Below are 16,875 nucleotides of genomic sequence, written 5' to 3'. Positions count from 1 at the left end.
CTGTTGTTTGAGGTTTGTCTTAACTCTCAAATCTAGAGTTTCCTTTATGTTAGATTTAAAAAGAAATTAAGACTAAAGACGTAATTAAGACAGACTTAACTTTCATAATCAATTATATGTGTGTGTGATTATATTTTTCAAGTACTATCTCTTGGTCAGATCCTTTGTCAAATTATTTTATATACAATCCCTCATTTCAAAAAGTATTACTATTATACCTAGAAATAACAAACAAAATAAATGAACCAAAGCAGTGACTATAAGGGGTTAAAAACAGACTTTTAAAAATCAAATTAAGGGAATGACAATGCTATGAATTTACCATGTTGATTTGTTCAGGTTTGCTTCGAAATTAATGAACAAGAGAATATAAAATTTGTTCAAGTCAATTTATTAAGTAAAATAATATAATCCTTTCTCCACCATTAATCTGTTTGGGAGAAGTCTAAACTTTATGATTTTATGTCTCAGAAGCGCCTTTACATAGGGACATATTACAATTACAGCTGACCCTTGAAAAACACAGGCTTGAACCTGTGTCCATTTATATGTAGTTTTTTTTTCATTTTTCAAAAAAAATATAGTACAGTAAATGTATTTTCTCTTCTTTAAGATTTTCTAAATAACATTTTTTCCTCTAGCTTATTTTATTGTAAGAATATAGTATACAATACATATAACATACAAAACATGTGTTAATTGACTGTTTATGTTATTGGTAAGGCTTCTAGTCAACAGCAAGCTATCAGTAGTTAAATTTTGGGGGAGTCAAAAATAGCACGTGGATTTTCAACTGCATGGCGGGGGGGACAGCGTCCCTAATCCCCATGTTGCTCAAGGGTCAGCTATATTTGTCACTTGTAAAAAGAAAAAAATCCTTTTCTTATTTTATATAGTAGTAAAATTTAATACAAAAAAAATTAGCTTCCCAAATCTTTCTCTAGAAAAATGAAGTAACATAATATTGTTGACTACAAAATGTCCCGAGTCTTTGTTGAAAATAAAACTTGGGTATGTGTTGCCATTATAACAACTTCAATGCACTTCTCTTTATTGCTGGTTATGTTTAGCTTAGTAACCTAAGCAATGGCACCCAACAACTTGGCAATTAATCATCTTAAAATTAAAAGATTAAGTCCATTGAAAGTCTAATTATGAAAACTGGAAGAAAAAAGGAAGGAGTGCAAATAATTTCTAGCTTAGTTCAGAAGTGAACATTAGAAAAGAATGCTTAATTAACTCTCTGAGGTTGTTCTCCTATAAAAGAATGTATTCATTTCCCCTAGGAGATCAAACTTGTTTTGTAGTTATATATTCAAAGACTAAAAAACTTAATTGAGATGCCTAGAAGATAGTAAGTAGGACTTGTTGCTATGACTTCAACAACCAGCATGCAGCTAATCAGCATCCACATGCAATCACCAAGAAGGAAATGGCTATTTTAGTCCTTAGCTTTACTTCTAAAGACACAGTGATCAAAACTGAAATTTGACCTAGAAGCTGTCATGGTTCTAAAGATGCATGACAAAAGGTTTGGCAAGTGTTAATAAGAATAGGAAAACAACCAACAAAGCAGCCAGATTTCTCAAACTTTCAGGACAGTAAAGTACAGCAAACCAGCCAAGAGCCTAACAGCCAAAGACTATACCCAATGTACCGTGATGGGCAGGCTCATTGCTCCGATTTGTTGTCAATGATCAAAGACTGGATTTTTTCATTCTAAACAGCCAATAAATAAACAGTGTGCTACAGCCACTGGGACAGAAGAAGAAAGTCATTGATAAAGGAAACAGAAGGACTCTGCCTGAGGAGAGCAAATAGCTACTTGTACCTCAATTCTGCAGTTCTTGCAGGAATCGGAAGACCAGAGGTATGCCCACCATACTTGGCAGCTGAGGATGGGGAGACGCTCCCTCTACACATCTGCATCTAGAAATTCACCTGCATGTAGCCCCACATGTTAACATTAAAAAGTGTCAGTGGAGAATGAAAAAACAAAACAACAACAACAACAAAAAAAAACAGTTACAAGGGCACCTGGGTGGCTCAGTTGCTTAAGCATCTAAGGTCAGCTTAGGTCATGGGGGTCTTGGGCTCAGCAGGGAGTCTGCTTGTCCTTCTCTCTCTGTTTCTGTCTCACAAATAAAGATCTTTAAAAAAAGAAAAGAAAAGAAAAACAACATAGTTACAGATACTCGATTAGTGTTTTAAAACTCACCTAGCCAGAGTGCTTTAATTATGTCATATTTTATTTTATGTTGCTTTGGGTCAGTCTTTTACATAGAAGATGGGAAAAAACGGAATAAGTTTTTCAACCATAAGGATAATAACCTCCTTCAAATACGCATGATTTTAAACTTCAAAAGCCAAGAAAAAGCAAGAAAGGGGAAAAAATACGGTGGTGGAAAAAAAAAAGGAAATGGGAGAGAGCCCCAGCATTAGAGACACTGAAGGTATGAATGTGAAATTTAAGTTATTAAGGAAAAGGAATCTTTCTTTTTTGCCCTTCACTTCAATTAAATTATATATATTAAGTATTAAAAATGGGGAAGGAGGGAAAAGTTTATAATGCTACATAAATAGTGATATTATAAATAAACTGTTGGTTATCCTATCATTACCAACACATAACTATATCACATTCTCTGGTATGTAAAGTTTTAGATTTTTTTTAGGGATGTCTGGCTGGCTGGGTTAGTGGAACATGCACCTCTTGACCTAAGAGTTGTAAGTTCAAGTCCCAGGTTGGGTGTAGAGATTACTTAAAAATAAAATCTTAAAAAATAAAGTTTAAAATGTTTTATTTTTTAAATTAGTTTGATCATTAGCATAGGCTGTTAAGTTATAATCTATAATTAATTATGCTAAATTATTTCAGTTAAGTGGGTGTCCTTATATCTTTGGGTCAGATTTTATCAATTTCTGATACCTCGTGGTAGTCATTTGGAAATTGGATCTTAAAAGCCTTTTGAAGGTTTTATTTACCTAAGGAATGAAGCCAATTGCATAATCTTCAGAAAATACTCCTTCATCTGGTAAGTTCATCATCTTGCAGTTTCTAGGGAGGACCACGTGGGGTTGCAGGAAATAATAAAACATCACTCTAGGCAGGTAGATGGACCAAGCAATCCTGAATCATTGGGATGACAGAAGGCCTTCCACATCATCCTCTTATTTAATAACAAGGGATTTGCTACATCAGGCTTAAGTAATTGGCAACTGCCTGATTGTAAATATTTTCAGTTCGTGCTTATCTTTTATGAAGGCTTTCTCTCTTCCTCAGAATACCAGCTTCCTGTGGCTGGTGTTCTGACAGATAAAAAGATAGCTTTTCTTCTCAGTATCTCTCCTATGTCCTTCCTTTCTACTATATCTGTAATAGGTCTGCCAAACTCCTTATCACTCCCTGTCTGAAACGCTATAATCGCATGACCACCTAACTACCATTTTCTCAATCCTTTTATCAAGTCTTCTTCCCATCTAGGCTGCAATAATCTAGGCTCATTGGGACAAAGAACTAAGGGAATCAAGAGTACCTGGAGAAGAGTGGTTGGAACACGGGCCATGACTGAATAGAAAGGAAGTAATGACAGGCTGGACTAGAAGGAGAGCAAACAGACAAGGCTCTAAGGACTGGGTGAGGACAATAAGAAGGTTTAGAGTGGGAGTACCAGAGAGAGGGAACAGAAGGAGGAGGTGCTGTGACTGATGGAACCCTGACCTTGCTCACCCCAGGGAGCCATTCACATGCTGTTCATCATGACTAGAACCCCTTCTATCAGGTTGTGACCCTATATCCCATTGCAGAGGTCATGGGGAGTGGAAGAACTAGGAGCCTTGATAACAATGAGCTAAGGGTAAGCAGGCGGGTCCCAAGGCATCCTCCTCCCACCTCCACGTCCATCATCCTTTGCTCCTGTGCTTCTTGGGCTTGGCCTACACCACTGCCACCCCTACTTTGTGACAAAGTCCCGGTCCATCCATCTCCTCCCCAAGGTTCCTTATTTGGAAAACTTGCTGTGATGGCTGTAGCCTCCATTGATCTATTCCATTCTTGACCAATGGCTTTAGCAATCCCCATATTTAATCTAGATCGCTCTTATCTAATCTTATAAAATTCTCATATGATTTTCTGTGTGCAAGTTTTATATCTCTAATTAATGGATAAGTCCTTTTGAAACAGAATTATATTTACTCTGCACCCTTCACTATGACACTGTGTGCAGAACAAGGTGAGCATGTGGTAGATCCTTAAGAAATATTTGTTCAGTCATATTAATATTAAAGGATATTTAAGAGGCAGCTTTTTATGGAAGAAGTACTCTTTTTTTAAATTGAGTTTTTTACTTTCATAAATTTTTCACCTTTTTGGAAATATAACTGATAAATAAAACTATGTATTTCAAGTTAACAACATGGTAATATATATACATGTGAAATAATTAACCACAGTTCAGTTAATTAACGCATCCATCACCCCCCAGAGTTACCTTTTTTTTTTTTTTAAATGGAGAGAATGTTTAAGATCTACTTTCTTAGCAAATTTCTAGTACATAATACAGAGGACTCTTTTTACCATGGAAGTATTGGTAGCCTTACGTACAATGATTCTAACACAACAATTATTTTAATGCAATGTGATGAGATTTGTGTCATTATCAGTATTTTTAAAAAATGTTTAAACTGTTTTAAATTGAGCATCACTTTAACTCTCAGTTTATTTAAACCATATATTTATCATGTTACATAAAGGGAAGTCCATTGAGGTAATTGCTGTGAAATGAATGGAACTAATTAATAACACTATTTTTTCTAGTGATTTCTATTTCATTTATACCTAAGGAACAAATTACTTCCAAATTGTGCACTTATATTAATAGCTGCTCGGGCTCTGTTCTCTCTAGAGACTTGTCACTGTGAATTTACTTTCTCATGTATAATTAACAAACAAAACTGTGTTCTTCCTTGTAATCCTTTTCTAAAAGAAAAAGACCATGTAAAACAGTGACAATAATGGATAATCTTCTCACACATGTGTCCTGTACCCTTGTATTCCTTGTTGTGAATTTCTGTCCTTTTTGAACTTTTCAGTAGAAAAACTAAAATGGGAATGCAAAGAACTCCCTTAGCATCCAGTGTGCAGTATCTGAGCTTTCACTCTCAAGGTCATGGTTGACTTATCCAAAGTCATAGCTGAGTTATCTCAATAACAGAGAAAGTCTACTAAAGTAAATATAGTACTGTGGATCTGGTCTTCAGAATTTTTTTTAAAACAACTTCATTTCAGCACTTCTCTTTTAGGTACTTATGTCTTTCCTTTAATAAAAGAAATAGCAAACACAAAATATTACACCCAGAAAGAATAAGCCAGCAGTGAGTTATCCTTTATTTTTTGAATTTTATTTTATATTTTCAGATGTCATGTCCTTCTCTATGCCTTGATATTTCTCTAAAAAAAAATGTTTGGGACTTGTAGACTAGGATTTAAGCGTGGCTGTATTTTTTACCTCCAGAGAACATGGCCAGTGGTTAAAATACCATTTTTAGGAATTGCAAAATGAATCCTTTTTTATCGTAACAACCTCACAGACCACTGTCTTGTACTCACACACATAAAAATTAACCAAATCAAACAAAACGCAGAAACAAGGACCCTCCCCACATGCACACACAGACACACATGCAACTGTATACCTCAAAAGTCTAGGATGCTACCCACATAAGAATATAAACCTACATGTTGAAATATGTCAACTAGTTCCCTCACTTATTAGTAATATATCATTATAATACATAGTTATTATTAAATGTCAATAGTATGTATTATAAAACATAACTACAATTACTATGCTACTCATCAATATCTGAATACTGTAATATATCATTATTTTATGTTAATGATGCATATAAATGATAATATATAATGAATTATAAGTGAGCAACATAGCCTAATGAAGGCTCTGATAATTCCTGGAAACACTATAGGTTTGTTTTGTTTCAGTTGTTTCTTTATCACTACTTGGTAAATAAAAAAAAATATATATATATAGCTGTGAAAAAAGAAAAATACCAAAATCTCCTAGTTGAAATCTTAAGAGCCTTCTCTGTTAGAAAAAGTGTAGGTTGAAACCACAAAGAAATTACTAAGGAGGTGGGGTCTGTTTGCAGTTATGAGAAACACTGCTATACGACCGTCCTCTTAGTAATCTGACAAGGACGTGGGCATCAGTGTCTTGTATTTATTTATTTTGTTGTCTGTGCATTAGCTTCTAGGTATTTATTTACTTATTTATTTATCTCTACACCCAATGTGGGGCTCAAATTCACAATCCCGAGAACAAGAGCTGCAAGCTCTACAAACTGAGCCAGCCAGGCACCCCCAGCATATGGAGGCATTAGGGCTGTATGGAACCTTCCAGGCTACTGAACCCATGTCTCTCATCTCCACCAGAGGAAGAGGGTAACACAGATCAAGAACAACTGAACTGGGACAAGAACCATCATCTCCTGACTTCTGACCTAGTGAACAGTCAACCACGATATGCTTGATCTCTGTTGATTCACTTATTTTTTTGAATAGAGCCCATATATTTATCCACCTATTCTTAGTACTAAAGGCATAAACAGTCTCTATAAATGAAAGATAAGAAAAATAAACACAATACGCTTGTCAAAATAGACAAGTTACGTCTTTACTGAACACGGCACTACACGATTCAAAACAATCAAGAAACATACACCCTTTGAGAAAATCTGCAAAGACCATCAAACATTCTTATAGACAAAATGGTATTTTTTTTACCTTAAAAACTATGTCTAAGTATTACAAACTAAGTTCATACTATTAATCATTTTATAATACATTGCTCAGGGAGTCTATCATTTCCATGGCTTGTCGTCCATGCCTCTCCCCTAGTTCATCCCCCTCTTTCTCAAAACATGAAGCAGTTCTAATTTTTTTCCACCTGACAAAAATTTTTCACTTGACCTTGGATCCATTAAATTTTCTTCTCTCCTTCTTTCTCCCTCTCCTGTTCCCTCCTTGTCCCTTACCCATCCTCCCTCCTCCCTTCTCTTCCTTCCTTCCTTTCTCTGTTTTGTTTTTGGTCCTTGAAATCTGCTCCATGAGAGTAGGCTTGTATCTTCACCTGTTAAATGAAAACACTTGAATTTCAACAGGCTTGTATCGATGAAAAAGCCATTAAGCAAAGGAAGCGCCATTCCTCTCTTCTCTTTGTTGAACTGAACACTGTAGATGATTGATTTCTCAAAACACTGTTCTCCTTTGGCTCTCCTGACATCACACCAGCTGTAGCTCATCTGCTTTTCAGCAGACTCTTCTAGATCCTTGTCGCCTTAATGTTCTTTATCACATCAGGGGCTTTGGTCCAGAGTTGAATCCCTCCCACGACAGCATCCTTAACTCCGTCCTGGACATACAATCATTCCACACCTTTGCCCTCTTCTGCCATGATCAATCCTAAATATATTTTACATAAACCAGAGTCAGATTTTGTGTTTCTGTAACTTTCTACTAAGGGAGCAAGGTAGGCAATGTTAGAGAAACAGCTTAACAGTAAGAATGCTTGCTGGTTTCTTTGCCACTTATCAGGAAATTGCTGCCTTCAGATCTGGACATGACCTCAGATAATGGCGAAGAAAAAACATATTCACACGTTCAATAAGTGCCAAAACGGATGTAGAGATCGGACACTGAGAGCGGATAGAAAAGACAGGCTTTGATCAGGTGCGGCGTTTACTAAACTCCAGGCACTTGTGAAGTACTCGCAGTTTTTACCATATTACCTAACAATGTGTAGAAATGCAACAAGTGGCTGAACGTTTATTATATGCAAAACTCTTCCCAAATATCCTTTTTATTTCTACAACCACCTTGGTAAGATCGATATTGATGGTAATATTCCAAGAGGCCCAGAAGGTTTGGTGACAAACATGTGTTAAGTTCCATGTGGATGAATTAGGATAAGAATTTACTGAAATATTTATGTTCTGACTACTTGTGCAGCACCAAGTTGCCTCCAGGGTATACGGTTTGTCCCATATCAGTACCAGCATTACTCTCATTTATTTCATGTTCTAAAACACAGTTTTCAGTTTTAGTAAAATATGGTGTCAATACAACTTTAAATCTCTACCATAAATAATCAGTATTTCTTATCTTAAAAACAGTGACTACCAAATGCTCTAAGTCTAGAGCCTGCCCTCTCTTTATCATAAAGGGAAACTTCTGAAATATCATTGGCCCTTTGTAACTCCTTGGCCATTTATTTGACTTGAGTATCACCTTATGTAAACCAGGACACACAGTGCTGAGGATAAGTGGCAAGGTAAGAGCTGTGCTTGGAGAGTGCTCTTCACCATATGGGGATGATTTTCAGGGAATGGAAGAGAGGAAGTAAGCCGCACAGGAAAGATCACAGGAGCCCAAGCGGGAGCAGGGAGGAGCTGAATGAAAGCAAGCTGCCTGATATCTGATCAAACAGTGTGGATGGTAAGAAATGTTAGGACCTTAGGTCCTCAAGGCCAAGGATAGTCCAGAGCCATGAAGAAAAGGAAAGAGGGGAGAAGAGAGAGCCACTTCGATCCAGGAAGGATGTAATTAATTCAGTTTTGAATATAATAAGGTTGAGAGAGTAGAGGGGTAACTGGGAAGAGGTAGGAGACAGCTGGGCATAGCGATACCAATTTGGGGTTTTTGTACACATGAACACTTGAAGCCACAAGACTAGAAATCATAAGCGATCTTCAGGGGAAGGGTTTCAGTGACCTCTGGAGAGCATCACCCCACCCCAAGGCTAAGGAGTGACTGGCGCAGAAAAAGACACAGCAACTATAGAGCCCCAATAAGTTTAACAGAGAAAAGAAACAGAGATATAGCAGCACTCCCAACAGTAGCTCTTGGTAACATCTTTTAGAGGCAGGAACTGGATCCAAAATTAAATGTCATATTTTGGAGATGTAAGTATCTTGTATGGAGGAATGACACTTGTCATGGTAGCTCAGTTGGCTTGATGAAGGACACAGAGGCAGGCTTTCTGGAATGGTTATTTCTCCGAGCATGCCCCAGACTTCCTGCCTCAAAATTGGCTAGACGACACGTTAAACCTGCAAGTCCACTTCTCAAGCCCAAACCTTCTAACGTGAATCTTGGCCGTGGGATCCAGGGAATGTCAATAGTGCTTGACATATTCCCTAAGGTAGTTTAATGAGATGACATCATTAGAGGTCTTAGAACAAGAAACTTCTTAGAAATAGCAAGAGACACTTACTTTGCTCTGATGTAGTGCTGGAATATCTTATACATTATGCAGTGAGTAGTGAGTGACTATTTTGGCAGGTGATCTTAACAAACTAAAGAAGAATCTGTTTTAACTCCATGTCATACTACCTTTGGTCTCCTCATGCATTATTCCCATTATACCGGTTATGTAGGTCAAGCCTTTATTTCTTGGTGAGATGTGGTTGTGTGTGTTTGTCGTACCGTGTAGTGTGCATCAAGTACATGGCTTCACATTATCTATCCTCATTTCCTCATCTCTTGTCAAACGGTTGAAAATAGAATGACCTCAAATCAACCAAGTTGGAAGTCGGAATCTAATTCTTTTTCTTAAGGCCACTAAGTTTCTAGGTTGAAACTAATTCTGTCCTTGAGTTTAAACCCATCCCATTCACCCTAATTCTTGCTTTTCAGTTGTCTAGGAGAAAGCCCTATATTTTTTTTTTTCAGAAATGACAACTCTGATTCTCTCCAGTTAAAAATGATAAAATGAGAATTTACATTTAAAGTTTTGCTAAATCTTACATGTGTTTAATTTAGAAACATATGTTCCAAAAATAAGAATATTTAAGCCTATACTTATTTTTAGCCAACACTTCACCAGTTCATATTCTGTGTTTTGTATAATTAATATGTTTTGGAAAATTAAAGCAAGCTTCTGAGCAATTCACCACAAAGCATTTCGTTTATAATGACAAGAGAATATTAAATAAAGGATTTATTGACCTACATTCCAATTTATGACACAAACCGAATTCTAAGTAAAATTAATAGCAATTCACAATAGCTTTAGAAACTTCAGATTTAAATTAAAATAAGAAAGACTAGCTGATCTTATTTGAAATTATTTTGAGTAGAGCTTATCCCAGCATCCTCCTAACACATTGGCACGCAGGCATGAATTTCCTCACTAAATGTTCTGCTGTGAAATTTCAGTGTGACTGTCTAGATTTCTTATATTTCTAATTAAAGACTCAGTCCTTTATCATATGTGTTTCAGAAAACTCACATTAAATTTTCACTTGTAAACCTGACGATGTCTCTACAATGAAGCACACTTCTAAGACATCTCTTTTAAGATGAGATCCATCAGTTGGCTACTGCAATTCTTTTCTCTCCTTGTAGGAGTCTGTTGCTCCTCAAATCAAGAGGAGGGATCTAATGCCCCTCCCCTTGAATAGGATTGCCCTTAATGATTTTTCTGACCAATTAGAAGGCAGCAAAAGTAATGCTCTGGGATTTAGGATGTTCTAGGTCATAAAAATCCCTACAGCTTCTGCCTGGATTTCTTGGAACCCTTGTTCCAGGAATTCTGCGTCTCAGAATCCAGCTGCCATTCTGTACAAAGCCCGAGTCAGCTGAAGGCAGCCCCAAATGAACCACCAGCCAATAGCTAGTCAGTTGCCAATATGTGGGAGCTACCTTAGACAACCGACCCAGTCGAGTCTTCGGATGCCTGAATCCCCAACCCATATTGGACCACAGAGACACCAAACTTCAAACGAGAACTGCTCGGCAGTTGGCCTGCAGAGTCATGAAAGATAGTAACAAGTTGTTGTTTAAATTCACTAGTTTTGGGGATAGCTGTTGTGTAGCAAAGATAACCAGAACATTCGTTTATCTTTCTCTGTTCAAGTTCAGACACTAAGACTTTTATAATTTTCCAGGCACAATAACATACTAGAGGCTAAATGACCCTGAAAGGATTTACATAGTAGGGGTGCCCGGGGGGGGGGCGGGGGGGCTCAGTTAATTAAGCTTCCTGACTCTTAATTTTGGCTCAGGTCATGATTTCAGGGTTGTGAGATCCAGCACTTGGAGCCTGGTTAAAATTCTCTCTCTTCTCTCTCTCCCACTCTCTCTGCCTCTCTTAAACGAAACAAAACAGAACAAAAAGTTTTACCTAGAAGTTTAGCATCATTAAACTGTTCTCAATTTGCCTAATGGGAGCAGCTCAATTTTATCTTTTTCGCATGTTCTTTCCTCTAATTGTTACCATATCAAGATCTGAGCTACATAAATTTGTCAAACCTTGTCCACCCCCTCATCGAACAAAAGGGAAAACAGAATCCCCAAGATTTACATGACCCACCCAAAGACATAATAAAGGATTATCACCTGTTGTGTTTCTCCCGCTTCAAATCTTGGCTCTCTGTACCGTGTTCATAACTACCTCAAGGGGGCCATATTTTCCCCAAAACTAGTATGAGCTCAAGATAATACCACGTGTCAATATTCTTTGCCTAAATTTGCAAATAATTTTACAGATCCTTAACCAAGTCCATGTTTACTGAAATTGAATGAGAGAAAAATACCTGATTTTCTTCTCGTCAAAATTTACAGACTCCTAGATCTAAGGCTAAATGTTAAAGGTGTCACATTTCACTGATCTAATTTTCAGGCATTTCATACATTTTATGTGGTTTATATTCTTTTTCCTGCAGGTGTTTATCCTTTCTCTTCTTACCCCTCAACCAGCACTCCTTTTATTGTCACTTTCAAACAGGTAATTCATTTTGTGAGTTTACCTTTTACCAGAGATTGGTAACCCTCAAATCTTTATTTTCCTTCTTTTTTAAGATATTTTTTTTTTTTGTTTTTGTAAGATTTTATTTATCTATGAGAGAGAGAGAGAGAGAGAGCACACACACACAAGCAGGGGGAGCAGCAGAGGGAGAGGGAGAAGCAGACTTCCCCCTGGGCAAGGAGCCTGATTCGGGGTTCCATCCCAGGGCCCTGGGATCATGACCTGAGCAGAAGGCAGACTCTTAACCTACTGAGCCACCCGGCACCCCTTTATTCTCCTTCTTTTTGCGCTCTGCTAAATTCTCGTGTATTTCCAACATACTAAACATTTAAGTTTAAATGTCTATCACCTCTTAATTAACATTCTAAAAATGAAATTAATCTTCTGTCCAAAATAAAGTATTTGGATAATCTTTTAAATATTCTATCAAGGGACCCATTATTTCCCATTTTCAATGTTTCAAATCTCCAGAGAGAGATTATTCATTTTCCTCATTATTGCTCAATTGCCTGATTTTATAGATTTCTCATTAGAAATATCTGTCATCGGTCTTTTTTCCCCCCGTTTCCTCTGTTACCACTCTTCCACTATGGCTCGTCTAGATATAAGTCAGGATTACTTTGGCAAGTGGGTCTATCTTCTCCAGTGTATCCTTTGTCTTAAACAACACTGATCGATTCATCTCTTTTAAGCACTAATTTCACTGTAATTCTTCTCTGCTCAAAAGCCTTCTGTGATGGGACACCTAGGTGGCTCAAAGCCTTGGTCTTTGACCCAGGTCATGTTGTGGGGGGTCGGGGAGAGCCTGCTTCTCCCTCTCCTCTGCCTGCCGCTCCCCTGCTTGTGCTCTCTCTAGCTCTCTCTCTATCAAATAAATTAATAAACCTAAAAAAAAAATAACTTTCTAGGACTCCCTATTTCCTATCATGTAAATTCTAAATTCCTCTGGTTATTTTTGAAGGCTCTCCAAAATCAAGTCTATCCTGTCAACTCAGCTCCATGTCCAACCGCTTCCCAAAACTAATTTTCTTCCTGCTTTGAGAAGGGGCCCATTGTTCCATCTAGAACACTTCTTTCCTTACCAAACCCTTTCACACACCCCCAAGTCAGGTTCAATACTACTCTCGCCATGAAACTTTCCACAGTCCCCTGTGGAACTAAATAATGTCCAGTATAATTTTTAAAATAAAACGAAGAGCAGTAGATGATGTAGTTAGAAGAGAAATTAGAAATATTCCTGATATCACTAGCTCACCATTAGAGAGCTTGAGGGTGAAAGTTAGCCTTGCAGCTAAAAATGCAAATACTTTTGGCAAAGAATTAGTCCTGCATTTTTTTAGTATGAAACACCTCACCATATCCTTTCTGTAGAGCAATATTTGAGGGCAGAGGGAAAACCGTGTTGCATAACTAGACAAGCTGAACGCATCACTGAGGAAAGAAAATAAAAGAAGGAAGCAAGAGATGCCAAAATCTCAATTTGCCTACTTTGCAAATAACCTTTCTTTTTTTTTTTTTGAGAATTAGCCTCGTGCATTATAGATATAACTATAAATTATTCAGAATATTTGATTAACCAATTACTCTCATTCCTCTACAATGCAAGAGTATGGATTTCTTCTTCTGCGTCAAACAAGAATTGATTGCTATATTCACTCCCATAGCACCATCTTCTTTTCTATAAATGATAAATTTCGGTTGTCATGACACCGGAAAAGATGGATTCGGCTTGCTGGCATAGCCAGGCATTCTCCTACACTGTTTTCGCCCCGCATCCTCGCAATGTGGACTCCAATGCCCTTACCCCCTGCTACCACTAAAGAAAAGAAATTCTGACTAATGTTCTGTGTTTTTCACAAGTAAATTAAACAAAGAAGAGAAAGATGACCTCAAGTGACCAATTTTTTTTTCTCGAGTTTCTGTACATATTTCCTTCCTTCTGTCTCTCATTGGCCCCCATCTGCTCGGTGGCTCTTCCAACTTCTGCACTGTGTGTTTGGGCCACTGTCCTGAGTTCTGGCATCGTGATCTCACTGTCCACTGGGTGCTACATACTCGTTCTCTCTCTACTCCCTGACCCCTGGGCTCTCCCTCACTTCCTCTACCCCACTCTCCCTTCCCAGCCATTCGACACCAATATGAGTTTTTAGTGACCTCGATTTCAAAAGGAAAATGTCAAGTGCTCCTCGTAGAAGAAGGTGGAGACAGTTCTAGGTGTCTGTGGGATACAGAGATAGAGAGGAGAACCTGGAAGAGACCCAGCTCAGAATGAGCCCAAGGCCTCAGGTGCTAGCTCCACCTCATTTCTGTAAGGACACCTTCCTATCACGGGGCTCCTGCCTAATTTATCCAAGGGCATTGAGGTCAAATCCAGGACCTACTGTTTTCACTACAGTTTGGAAATGCAAGCTAGAGAAACAATTAACTAGAAAATTAAGAGACCTTTACCCTTTGATCCTCCACTCAAGCTGAAGGTTACAGAGTAAATAATTTCATTCTTTCTAGATGATTCCATGTTGGATACAAACGGCATCTGAGTACTTTTAGTGGGGTAAATGGATAAATTCCACCAAGTCCATAATCTCACAATCTTGGCTTTCCACTTGTGAGAGCCCCCCCCCCCCAGGTGTTACCCTGACAAGAGTTCATACGCCCGCAGAATCAAAAGCCAGAAGGCAGGACCAAGCCTGACATACTTTCTGCCACACTTGGGAAAGTGTGTTATGCTTCCTTCCTAACTTGGAAATATTCCTTCCACTCCAGAAAACTTTTAAAGGCAGAGCTCCGCTCCGCAGGCCGCGCCGCCCTGCTTTAGTCAAAGGCCCTAAAATCACTGGGTCTAAGACCTCGGGGTCAAGCAGGAGGAGACCAGGAATGTCCGTGCAGTTAAGTCACAGGCCAGCAAGCCCTCGCCCCCCCGCCCCCCCGCCCCGTCCCTCCGAAACGGGCCCGTGGTACCGACCCCGCCGATTAGCGCCGAGCGTCCCGGCCCTCGAGCCGGTGGGGACTCCGGGGTCTAGGCGGGCGCGTCCATCCCGAAGCCTCCGCCTGGGGGGGGGGGGGATGCTTCATGCCCCGGCGCGGGGGCTCAGGGCACCCGAGCCGCCCCAGCCCCAGCCCGTCCCCAGGCCGCGCCCGCCCCGCCCCGCCCCCCGCATGCCCGGGGCCGATCCCCGGGGCGCCCCGGCCGCCGCCGCCAGCCCCGCGGGCCGCACCCAGCCGGGAACCGAGCGCCCTGCACCCCGGGGCGCCCGCTCGCCCTCTGCCCCCCGCGCGCCCGGCGCCGCAGCCTCCAGCCTCCAGCCTCCAGCCTCCGCTTCGGGGGCCCGTCCCTCGCCTCGGGAACCTCGGCGGATGGAAGTTGTGCGAAGTTTCCGCTGCAGCCCGTGCCGCGCGCACGGCCACTGCTCCCCGCACGGCCACTGCTCCCCGCACGGCCACCAGCTCCCCGCACGGCCACTGCTCCCCGCACGGCCACTGCTCCCCCTCCCCGCGTGGCCACCTGCGCCCCCTCCCCGCACGGCCACCTGCGCCCCGTCCCCGCACGGCCACCTGCGCCCCCTCCCCGCACGGCCACCTGCGCCCCGTCCCCGCACGGCCACCTGCGCCCCGTCCCCGCACGGCCACCTGCGCCCCGTCCCCGCACGGCCACCTGCGCCCCGTCCCCGCACGGCCACCTGCGCCCCCTCCCCGCACCGCCACCTGCGCCCCCTCCCCGCACGGCCACCTGCGCCCCGTCCCCGCACGGCCACCTGCGCCCCGTCCCCGCACGGCCACCTGCGCCCCCTCCCCGCACCGCCACCTGTTCGGCCAACAGCCACCTGCGCCCCCTCCCGCGCGGACGGCGCGCCCCGAGTGTCCGCCAGCTCCGGGACCCCGGGCTCCCCCGCCGGCCTCCCCGCGGCCCTGCCCGCCACGGCCTCCGCCCCGAGAAGCCCCGGGAAGCCCCGAGGCGGACGCGCCGGCCCCCCGCGCCCCGCTGCCCTCCCCGCCCCGCGGCCCCGCCCGCGCACTCACCCATGGCCCGACGCCCCGCGGCCCCGCGTCTCCGGACCGACGTCCCCGGACGAGCGCCGGCGACCGAGTTCCCGCCGCCGCTCCGCTCCGCACTCAGTCCCCGCGGCGAGTGGCGGCCGCAGCCCTCCCGGCCCAGCGCCAGTCGGGGCGCCCCGAGCCTCGCAGGAGCCTCGCAGGAGCCTCGCAGGACGGCGCACCCCGGCGGCTCCCCACCTGCCGCGCGGCCAGTGGCCCCCGCCGGCCCTCCGCCCCTCCCCCGCCGGCCCTCCGCCCCTCCCCCGCCCCGCCCCGCCCCGCCCCTCCCCCGCCCCTCCCCAACGCACCCCTCCCCGCCCCTCCGCCCCGCCCGCCCGCCACGTGCAGACACCGCCCCCGGGGTAGATACACGCGCGCGCGCGCACACACACACACACACACACACACACACGCGTGCGCACGGTCTCGCCCCCGCCCCGGACCCTGCGGCCAAGATAATAACCCCTAACTTGGAGAGTGGGAAAAGACCCTTCCGGAAGAGACCTCTGGGACTGGGGGCCCGCATTCCCCGTCTTCCCTTAGCACCCACGGGACTGAACGCGAGAGCTAGAGGACCCTCCGCTTACCTGGTACCAGGCCTCTCCCCTTTCCTCTACCTTGTGTGTGTCGGGTTCCGCAGGGTGCGCGGCTGGGGAGTCCTGGACGCTCCGCCTGCCCCCTCCCCCCCACGCCCACACCACAATATGCAGAAGTCACCTGGGAAATAAATAAATGACTCAATCCTAGAGGGAGCGGACACTGCAGGAAGAACACTGCGCTCACCAGCCTGGAGGCATGAATGGTGACTCTGGCTCTACCACTTATAGACACTGGGACTCAGTTTCCTAATTTGCGAAATGAAGGATCTGCAAACATGGTCTCTGAGGAGGTCCCTTAAAGCTAAAAAAAAAAAAAAAAAAAAAAAAATTTTAATTAAAAAAATTATGTAATTATAATGGCCTAGTTCTTTCAGGATTCAGACTGGAGGAGTTAATTTCAGCAAATCCGTCCCCAAAGT

At 42.5% G+C, this 16,875-nt stretch overlaps 1 protein-coding gene across 2 annotated transcripts in view; it reads right to left on the bottom strand.

Annotated features, from left to right (window-relative positions):
- GPM6A (glycoprotein M6A) overlaps nt 1-16,083 on the bottom strand; it is a 332,016-nt gene extending 315,933 nt beyond the window's left edge. Inside the window, exon 1 of one of the 2 annotated variants that reach the window (XM_072763896.1) lies at nt 15,843-16,083. In XM_072763896.1, coding sequence (XP_072619997.1) covers nt 15,843-15,846 — 4 coding nt within the window. In that variant the 5' untranslated portion in view covers nt 15,847-16,083. Of the gene's footprint in view, nt 1-14,787; nt 14,952-15,842 lie in introns of those variants that run through there. The other variant, XM_072763897.1, reaches the window with a different exon arrangement.
- Between the last annotated feature and the right edge of the window lie 792 nt (nt 16,084-16,875).

Source organism: Vulpes vulpes, chromosome 7, assembly GCF_048418805.1.
Source record: "Vulpes vulpes isolate BD-2025 chromosome 7, VulVul3, whole genome shotgun sequence".
Classification (NCBI taxonomy): Eukaryota; Metazoa; Chordata; class Mammalia; order Carnivora; family Canidae; genus Vulpes; species Vulpes vulpes.
Note: the sequence above shows the minus strand (reverse complement) of the source record. Positions and strands in the feature narration are given on the sequence as shown.